We start from the raw sequence: 10,250 nt of genomic DNA, 5'->3' as shown, positions 1-10,250 counted from the left end.
GAGGGGTTGATGGTCAGTCAACAAGGTCAATTTTTGTCCGTGTCGGTAATGGTTGAATTTCTTCACTCCCCATACCAGGCTGAGTGCTTCCCTGTCGATTTGGGCATAGTTACGCTCAGCTGAGTTCAATGAGCGTGACGCAAAAGCTATCGGCCGTTCTGAGCCATCAGGGAATTTATGGGATAATACTGCTCCTATTCCGTAAGGGGATGCATCGCACGCCAGTCTGATTGGCAGTGATGGGTTGTAATGAGCCAAAACTTCTTCGGATGTGATTAAGTCTTTGCATTTATGGAAGGCACGTTTACAGTCTTCGTTCCATTTCCAAATCACTCCTGTTTGTAGAAGTTCATTAAGATGGTGTAGAAGAGTTGATAAGTTCGGTAAAAATTTATGATAGTAATTTATTAATCCCAGGAGCGACCTGAATTGTGAAACATTTTCAGGTGCTGGGGCTTTTATGACCACTTCAATTTTTTCAGGTGACTTATGCAACACTTCATTATTAATTATGTGGCCACAATATGATATCTGATTTTAGAAAAATTCGCACTAGGGGCGATTTGCTCGTAGGCCCCGTTCTTTCAGCCTAGCGAGCACCTGCTCCAAATTGGCAAGGTGCTCGTTGTCGTTTTCTCCTGTTACAAGGATGTCGTCTAGGTAGCATTGAGTCCCCGGAATCCCTTGCAGGACTTGCTCCATAGCTCTTTGCCAGATAGCTGGAGCTGATGCTACTCCAAAAACCAGTCGATTGTACTGGTACAGGCCTTTGTGTGTGTTTATCGTGAGATACTTTTTAGAGGCCTCCTCAACCTCCATCTGTAGATATGCTTGTGCCAAGTCAATTTTGGTGAAACGTTTCCCTCCGGATACTGAGGCGAAAATATCTTCTATCCTCGGAAGAGGACACTGTACTGTGTGAAGGACTGGGTTTACAGTCACCTTGAAGTCTCCACAGATGCGAATTTTTCTCTGTTCTTCAGATTTATCATTATTCAATGCTTTTTTCATGACTGGAACGATGGGTGTTGCCCACTCGCTCCAATCTATTTTGGATAATACGCCTGCCTTTTCCAAATTCTCCAGCTCTGCCTCGACTGCTGGACGAATTGCGTATGGCACCGGTCTTGCCTTAAAAGATTTGGGAATTGCTGCATCTTCCACTTTTATTGAGGCGGTGATGCCTTTCAAGGTTCCTAGTTTCTCTTGAAGCACTTCTTTGGCGTTGGCCAAGATGCCTTTTAATCGTTCAGGTATGATGTCATCATTGTTTTTTTTCTTACTGGTCACCGTCAGTGCCTGAATGGAGTGCCAGTCTAAGCGTATCTTTCTGATCCATTCACGTCCCAACAACGGTGGACCACCATGTTGTAGAATGTATAAATACAACTTTTGTATTTCTTTGCCGTTGTATACAACAGGCACCCTTATTTTTCCTTTGGGGTATACTTTCTGCCCCATATATGTTTTTAAGTTAATGGATGTGTCTTTTAGAGGTATATGCGAAAATAGCCTCTCGTAATCCCGTCGATTTATTACGGTTAGAGCTGATCCTGTATCTAGCTCCATTTTAACTGGGGACCCTGCTATCGTGAGGGTAACCCAAATGGTTTGGTAATCATCTTTGGCAAGTACATTATGTAATTTGAGACAGCTTAGTCTCTTGTTTTCGGAGTTGCTATTGCTCTTCTGGTCTTCGGAGCTACTGTCCGTCATCATTTGTACCTTCCTGTACTTTCCTTTATTGATTTTTTTTTTTCTGTCCGTGGATTTATTTTGTCCAGATCGGCATACCCGTGCAATGTGTCCAATTTTTCCGCATTGCCTGCATGCTTTGTGCTTGAACCAGCAGTCCTTCTGGTTATGGGTGGATCTGCCGCAGCGATAACATCTTTCGAAACCCTGTGTCATTTCATGGGTGCCGAAGTCCTGTGTCTTTTGTTGTATCTCTGCAGCTCCTCTTGCTGCTGCTTCGTATGATACAGCCATACTGAAAGCTTTGTCCAATGTTAAATCTTTTTCAGAAAGCAGCCTTTTTTGTGTTCCTTCACTTAAGAGACCGCAAACGAATTTGTCTCGAAGATAATCTGCTAGTCCTGCCCCGAATTGGCAGTACTTTGACAGCTTTCTTAGTTCGGTTAGGTAATCAGCGTTACTTTCATTCTTGTGTTGATTTCTCTTGAAGAATTTGAATCGTTCCGCTATCAGCAGCAGTGTTGGGTTTAAGTGCTCCTGCAGGGTATCAACAATTTCTTTAAAATTCTTGTCCTTTGGTTTGGCTGGAGTGATTAAATTTTGTAACAGCCCGTATGCCTTTGCGCCCATTAGGTTCAGCAGTACTGAAGCTTTTTTTTCATCTTCTATTCCATTTGCAGTGCAATATACCTCTACTCTTTCCACGTATGTGGTCCAATCCTCTATTTCGCTATCAAAAGCATCAATATTGCCAGACTTAGGCATTTCAGAAAAGATATGGTGCTTCCCGCGCTTTTCTTCCTTTTCTGCAGCAAAGATATGGCGCTTCCCGCGCTTTCCCGCCGCTGCTGCCGATGAAAGCGCTGTTTCCCGCGGTTCCCGTTCTTTTTAAAAAATGTATTTACAGTTGGAGACTCGTTCCCGCGGGACTTTCTCTCCAGGTCTGAATGCTGACCTGCTTGCCGCGCCGGCCGTCTCCCGAGTGCTCCCTCCCAGTCCGTTATTGCTTGCCTCCGATTTCGCTGCCTGTCTCAGCTATAGAGCCAGCCGCTGGAGCCCCAGCCTGACGCCCAGGAAGGATTAGCGTAGTACCTGACACCAGCTTGGCACGCTGGTGAAACCACAGCTTCTCTCACTTTTTTGAGTCTTCTGGACGCCCGAGGAATCGATGTCCTTGAGGTGCTGCCGAATTGCAGGTAAGTCCGTTTCCACTTCGTCGCCACTGTAGTGTCTGTGTGTTGATAAAGACACTGAAGACAGGAGTTGGTTCATAGGTGTTTATTAAGCAAAGTCTGGGGGGGGTTCTAACGGATATACACAATATACAGCCTTATATAGCCCGAGTGGCCATTACCGGCATTACAGCACACCTGGGGCTCTTAAAGGCACATACACTACAATTTCAAGTGCTCACCCAAATGCTTCTTGAATGTTGTGAGGGTTCTTGTCTCTACCACCCTTTCAGGCAGTGAGTTCCAGATTCCAACCACCCTCTGGGTGAAAAAGTTTCTCCTCAAATCCCCTCTAAACCTCCTGCCCCTTACCTTGAAACTATGCCCCCTGGTTATTGACCCCTCTACTAAGGGGAAAAGTTCCTTTCTATCTACCCTATCTATGCCCCTCATAATTTTGTACACCACAATCAGGTCCCCCCTCAGCCTTCTCTGCTCCAAGGAAAACAACCCCAGCCTGTCCAGTCACTCTTCATAGCTGAAGCGCTCCAGCCCAGATAACATCCTGGTGAATCTCCTCTGCACCCTCTCCAATGCAATCACATCCCTCCTATAGTGTGGCGACCAGAACTGCACACAGTATTCCAGCTGTGGCCTAACTAGCGTTTTGTACAGCTCCATCATAACCTCCCTGCTCTTATATTCTATGCCTTGGCCAATGAAGGCAAGTATCCCATATGCCTTTTTAACCACCTTATCTACCTGTCCTGCTGCCTTCAGGGGTCTATATACATGCACACCAAGGTTCCTCTGATCCTCTGTCCTTCCTAGGGTCCTACCATTCATTGTGTATTCCCTTGCCTTTTTAGTCCTCCCAAAATGCATTACCTCACACTTTTCAGGGTTAAATTCCATTTGCCACTGTTCTGCCCATCTGACCAACACGTCTATATCATCCTGTAGCCTGAGGCTTCCCTCCTCGCTCTTTACCACTCCACCAATTTTCGTGTCATCTGTGAACTTACTGTTCATACCGCCTACATTCATATCTAAATCATTAATGTGCACTACAAACAGGAAAGGACCCAGCACCGACAATAAATAAGTTGAGTAAGAGTGAAAGTAGTGATTGAAAACTGACCTATTCCCCTTAAATCAGCTCTAACTGACCATATTGTGGGAAATCTGAAAGGGGTTGAGAACAGCTTACAAAGGGTCGGAGAATCTCCCTACCAGATTAAAACAGAAATCAGACATTTAGTATTAAAAAGTCACTACAATAAAACAATTCCAGAGGGATGTTGGTGCAGCTTTTTCAGAGAAATTGTGGGTGGCTCTTAAAAGAGCCGTTGTGTTTGTCTTGTTGGTCCGTTGAGGAGTTTTACTTGGAGCTGGTGTATTTGGTCACCGCCTTTGTCCCTTCAGACACGGCGTGCTTGGCCAGCTCCCCGGGCAACAGCAAGTGCACGGCGGTCTGGATCTCCCGGGAACTGATGGTGTGCCGCTTGTTGTAATGGGCCAGGCGGGAAGCCTCACCCGCGATGTGCTCAAAAATATCATTCACAAAGGAGTTCATGATGCTCATGGCCTTGGAGGAGATGCCGGTGTCGGGGTGAACCTGCTTCATCACTTTGTAGATGTAGATGGAATAACTCTCCTTCCTTGACTTTCTCCTCTTCTTACTGCTCTTTCTTGGTGCTTTATTTAGGGATTTCTTGGCCCCCTTCTTTGGAGCTAGTTTCTTCACCTCCTCAGGCATCTTCAAACTAAACTTCAGTTACAGAAATAGCGCAAATTCGTTCCGGGAGTGTATTAAATAGGCAGCCCCAGAGCGCTATGCCAATAAAGGATGGGTGAAGGCAATGATTGTGATTGGTTAGTTTGTATTGATGTTACAATACTTCTTCCCAGAAACATTTTCATTGGTTTCCTTGGATATCCAATTAGATTTAGTACCTGCCACCAGTCACAAGCTCCCTCACTGCAATCAGGGAATACATTTTCAAAAGACTCTCCAGCCCCAGTTTATATTGACATAGCCGCTCACTGTGTTAAGATCCCCCGGGAAATGTCACCTGTTCGTCGGTGAGAAGGGCCCGAGTCCTCTGGTGATTCCCACACATGTGATACCTTGATGTGTGATTTTTGTCCCTTTCTATTGATAATTCGTTTTTAACCTGATTTGTACAGAGTATCTTGAGTGCATTACCTGGGTGCATTGACATTCAATGATATTTTGAAGCTTTTCCCTCTGCTGTTCTTGCCCGTTCTTGTTTAAATATATATTTAAGTCTATCATTAAAATTGCCATATTTGTACCCTGGGTTCCAGTCCAGTCCAAGAACCACTACAGTCCCGTACCTGGCCTGTGAGCGTTTTGTTGCACAGCAATCCTCAGTCTGACAGCCTCAACAGCTCAGAACCGGCACTCAATTAGAAATCAGAAGTGGGAGTGCGGCTCAGAAACTTCTTTCTAACTTAAGGACATAAGAAGTAGGAGCAGGAGTAGGCAACACGGCCCCTCGAGCCTGCTCTGCCATTCAATAAGATCATGGCTGATCATTGGCATCAACTCCACTTTCCTGCCTGATCTCCATATCCCTTGATTCCCCGAGAGTCCAAAAATCTATCTATCCCAGCCTTGAATATACTCAAAGACTTAGCATTCACAGCCATGTGAATTCCTAAGATTCACAACCCTTTGAGTGAAGAAATTACTCCTCATCTCGGTCTTAAATGGCCTACCCCTTACCCTGAAACTATGCCCCCTAGTTCTAGACACTCCAGCTGGGGAAACAGCCTCTCAGCATCTACCCTGTCAATGCTCTTCAGAACTTTGTATGTTTCAATGAGATCACCTCTCATTCTTCTAAACTCCAGAGAGTATAGGCCCATTCTACACAATCCCCCATCATAGAATAGCCCGCTCATCCCAGGAATCAATCTAGTGAACCTTCAATGCACCGCCTCCAAGGCAAGTATATCCTTCCTTAGATAAGGAGACCAGAACTGTGCACAGTACTCCAGGTGTGGTCTCACCAATGCCCTGTACAATTGTAGCAAGACTTCCTTACTCTTCTACTCCAACCCCTTGTAATAAAGGCCAACATTCCATTTGCCTTCCTTATTGCTTGCTGTACCTGCATGCTAGCTTTCTGTATTTCTTGCACGAGGACACCCAAATCTCTCTGAACACCAACATTTGAAAGTTTCTCACCATTTAAAAAATATTCTGTTTTTCTATTCTTCCTGCCAAAGTGAATAACCTCACATTTCCCTACATTATACTCCATCTGCCACCTTACTGCCCACTTACTTAGTGTATCTAAATCCCATTGCAGCCTCTTTGTGTTCTCCTCACAGCTTACTGTCCCACCTAGCTTTGTATATCAACAAACTTGGATACATTACACTCGGTCCCTTCATCTAAGTCATTAATATAGATTGTAAATAGCTGGGACCCCAACACTGATCCTTGCGGCACTCCACCAGTTACAGCCTGCCAACCTGAAAAAGACCTGTTTATTCCTACTCTCTGTTTTCTGTCCATTAACCAATCCTCAATTCATGCTAATATTACCCCCAATACCATGAGTCCCAATTTTGTGTAATAACCTCTTGTGTGGCACCTTATTGAATGCTTTTTGAAAAACCAAATACACTACATCCACTGGTTCCCCCTCATCCATCCTGCTAGTTACATCTTTGACAAATTTGTCAAACACAATTTCCCTTTCATAAAACCATGTTGACTCTGCCTAATCATATTATGATTTTCTAAGTGCCCCTTTACCATGTCCCTAATAATAGATTCTAGCATTTTGCCTACAACTGATGTCAGGCTAACTGGCATATCGTTCCCCGTTTGCTCTCTTCCTCCTTTCTTAAATAGCGGGGTTATGTTTTCTACCTTCCAGTCCTTGGGGACTGTTCTAGAATCTAGAGAATTCTGGAAGATTAATACCAATGCAACCACTATCTCTGCAGCTACCTCTTTTAAAACCCTAGGATGCAGGTCATCAGGTCCAGGGGATTTGTCACCACTTAGTCCCATTAATTTCTCCAGTACTATGTCTTTCCTTATGCTAACTTCTTTAAGTTTCTCATTCTCTCTAGACCCTTGGGTCCCCATTATTTCCGGAATGTTTTTTGTGTCCTCTACTGTGAAGACAGATACAAACTACTTCTGTAATAACTCTGCCATTTCCTTATTGCTCATTATAATTTCTCCTGTCTCTGCCTCTAATGGACCCACGTTTACTTTCACTAATCTCTTCCTATTTAAATAACTATAGAGACGTTTACAATCTGTTTTTATGTCTCTTGCTAATTTACTCTCGTATTCTTTTTTCTCTTTCCTTATCAATCTCTTGGTCCTCCTTTGCTGAATTCTAAAATCCTCCCAATCCTCAGGCTTACTACTTTTTTGGCAACATTATGAAGTGGGGAAAGAGTTAAAATAACATCGCTGGCAGCTCACAGAATGGTGTAAGGGAGACAGTTGCTAACATGAAAGACCACATCCATAAGGTGTGGTCAAGATAACTGGCCTTTGAGACTAAAAACAACTCAGTTGAGACATGATGTCTAGCATTTCAGCTGCCCTTAGGGTTTTGTTATCTGGGTCACAATACATCCAAATTATCTTTTAATCAGCGTTCAACAGTTTGAGCTAATAATTGGGTATGCAGCTTACACATGTTTACCTTAGGACATGAAACCCAATCCGTGAAGATGCATGCAGGCCAAGATCCAATCAGGTTGCGGGAATGAATTGTGCATCAGGCCGACATGCTTATTTGCATGTATAACAATTTGGAGTAGTCTGGCTAAGACAGAGCAGATTGTCTCCCCAGCGGTGTAATAAAGGCAACTTGACTATCGATCGGAAAACCTTGTGTCGAGTGTTGGTTTAAAATACACCACATCAATTGGTGTCATGAACAGGATTCCACGCGGACGGGAGGCACGGGTAAGTGAAGCCGAGCCAAAAAACATGAGTACTTTGTAGGATTCGCAAAATTGTACTTTATATTATAAATGGTCGAATGGCAGAAGAGGCCATGATTTTAAAGGCTATTTTAAAAGAAGCCCAGAAAAAGGGGCATTCAAAATGGCTGCCAGACCCCATGATCAACTTATTGGGACACTTTAAAATGGTTCCTGCAAATCCTCAGACAGCTTTGTGGATTCAGCCCAAAGTAAGTTCTGGAAGCCGTTTCTGAGAGAACGAAACCAGACACCCACATATATATATAGATTGGATGCAGATCCAGTCAAGATTGGCCTGTAGATAAAGGCCATCTACAGCACGGTGGCATAGTGGTTAGCACTGTTGCCTCACAGAGCCAGAGACCCGGGTTCGAATCCAGCCTCGGGCGACTCTCTGTGTGGAGTTTGCACATTCTCCCCGTGTTTGTGTGGGTTTTCTCTGGGTGCTCCGGTTTCCTCCCACAGTCCAAAGATGTGCGGGTTAGGTTGATTGGCTATGATAAATTGACCCTTAGTGTTAGGGGGTTAAATACGTGGGGTTACAGGGATAGGGTGGGATATGTGTTGGTGTAGGGGTTACGGGGATCGGGTGGGATATGTGTCAGTGCAGGCTCGATGGGCCGAAATGGCCTCTATCTGCACTGTGGGGTTTCTGTGATTCTGTGATTCTGTGAAATGTTGACCCAGACAAAAGGGAACAGTTTCATATTCATGAGAAGAGTATCAAGGGCCCGTTAAGGACATCACCAGGACATTAAAAACAATGAAGGTCATTCCAGACCAGAGATGGGCCGTTACCGGCCATCCAAGAACAGTTTAAAATATAATAACTACCCCGTTGTGCAACAAGCCCGCCAAAAGTTAAACAAAGACTAACCTGATTTGGCGCGAGATAAGGGCTTCTGGAAAAGAAGTATAATTGGGAGAACACGAGGGTGAATGAAAACGAATGCGGAGGAGACACAGGAGACACGCTCGTCAGTTTGCCAGCTTGCAGGCCTGCCCAGCTTTTGAGCTGGGTAAAGAGGAGTCGCTTCGGGAGAAGATCAGCGGGACTCCTCTCCATCGACGGAGAGGAAGGAGAAGAAGACCAAACCGCCATCAAGAAGACCGTTCGAGCTGGCGTCCTGCCCCGGGGTCAAACATCGGGAGATCATCGACCAACCCCGGGCCGTTGACGAAAACGAGAGGCCCTCTCTCCAGGCTCGGGTGAAGAGACAAAATAAAACTACAGAAAGAACCTGACCGGGGTCGAGCCGACGATCCCCGACCCCGCCGACATCCAGGCCAGCTGGTGTCCAGCCGCCCCCGACCCCCACCTCAGGAGAGAGGTGAGGCACAGCTCGCTGGGGCTCTATGATCCACGTGGAGACGGGATGCCTGAAAGGACCAAACACAGACTGGTTCAAAACCTTGCACTTCCTAGTTGGATTGGTGAGCATGTTTCTGGCCCTCCATAATCAGATCTAGATAGGTTTAAGGGGGTGGATATTTAAGGGTATAATTAACATGAGTTGTTATCCCTCGATGTTCTGTGTGTTTCCCTATTTCATGATGATTTTTGTAGAGTATAATATGCCTGTATTTGCCTTAGTTAGTATTGTGTCGTTATGATTTGTTTGTGTTTTTCCCTCCCATGTACCCTCTTATTTGCTTGCATTTGATTTGTGTTTCCATTTGCAATAAAATTTCATTTCGTTTCATCAAACTTAGTCTATAAGAGTTTTCTCTACATTGTAGTTCCTGCCCCAAAGTCCAGAGTATAGAATCTAAGGGGTGAGTGGGTCGAACCACTCAAGGTTTTACTGTGCAAGAGAGAGAGGCCTCTAGAGAGAGAAACCTCTGCGATCTAAAACCCCTTACAGAAAATGGCGACCGCAGCAGGACTCTGGCAGCAGGATTGCAATGTAATAGATCAAAGTTTGAATGGTCGAAATGCAATGAATGAGAGGATAGCGGATTATGTCTTTGGCAAGGTAAATCTCACTAAGCAGTGGATTTCCGATCTCTTACTGGATGGGCGTCCGGTGGACGCAGCCATCAAGTGGGCAGAGAGCAAAGAGCATAAGAAGTCAGTGGAGAAGGCAGTGTGGCTGATGTGTTACAAGAAGCAGGTCCAGATCTTGGACCGGGTCGTTGCAGCACAGGCAGCCAGGATCACAACCCAGGCAGCAGAGATAGAGGAAAAGGCCATGGGTGGGGAAAAACTCATCACAGCGCTTCAAGCGCTAAATCAGGAATGCCAAGTGGTAGCTAGTCAACATCAGGCCAGGATAGAGTACCTGGAGTGCCAGGTTACTGAGGCAAAGATCAATGAAACGAGGATCCGGGAGAAAAACACCCGCTTCGCACAACAGCTAAGAGCGCAGGAGGAGAGAGTAGTGGAGGTTA

At 45.2% G+C, this 10,250-nt stretch overlaps 1 protein-coding gene across 1 annotated transcript; it reads right to left on the bottom strand.

The window, feature by feature from the left end:
• Positions 1-4,247: 4,247 nt before the first annotated feature.
• On the bottom strand, positions 4,248-4,626 carry LOC147121335 (histone H2B 1.2-like). Its single transcript, XM_085977662.1, has one exon. It carries the CDS (start codon positions 4,624-4,626, stop codon positions 4,249-4,251), a length of 378 nt encoding a protein of 125 aa, XP_085833788.1. The 3' UTR covers position 4,248.
• Between the last annotated feature and the right edge of the window lie 5,624 nt (positions 4,627-10,250).

Source organism: Somniosus microcephalus, chromosome 3 (genome assembly GCF_052327205.1).
Source record: "Somniosus microcephalus isolate GS21.2 chromosome 3, FLI_Smic_1.0, whole genome shotgun sequence".
Lineage (NCBI taxonomy): Eukaryota > Metazoa > Chordata > Chondrichthyes > Squaliformes > Somniosidae > Somniosus > Somniosus microcephalus.
This window is presented reverse-complemented; position numbering and strand designations above follow the sequence as displayed.

Excerpts from the sequence above, each read along its gene's own strand:
- LOC147121335 (XM_085977662.1), bottom strand. The coding sequence starts at position 4,626 with ATGCCTGAGGAGGTGAAGAAACTAGCTCCAAAGAAGGGGGCCAAGAAA.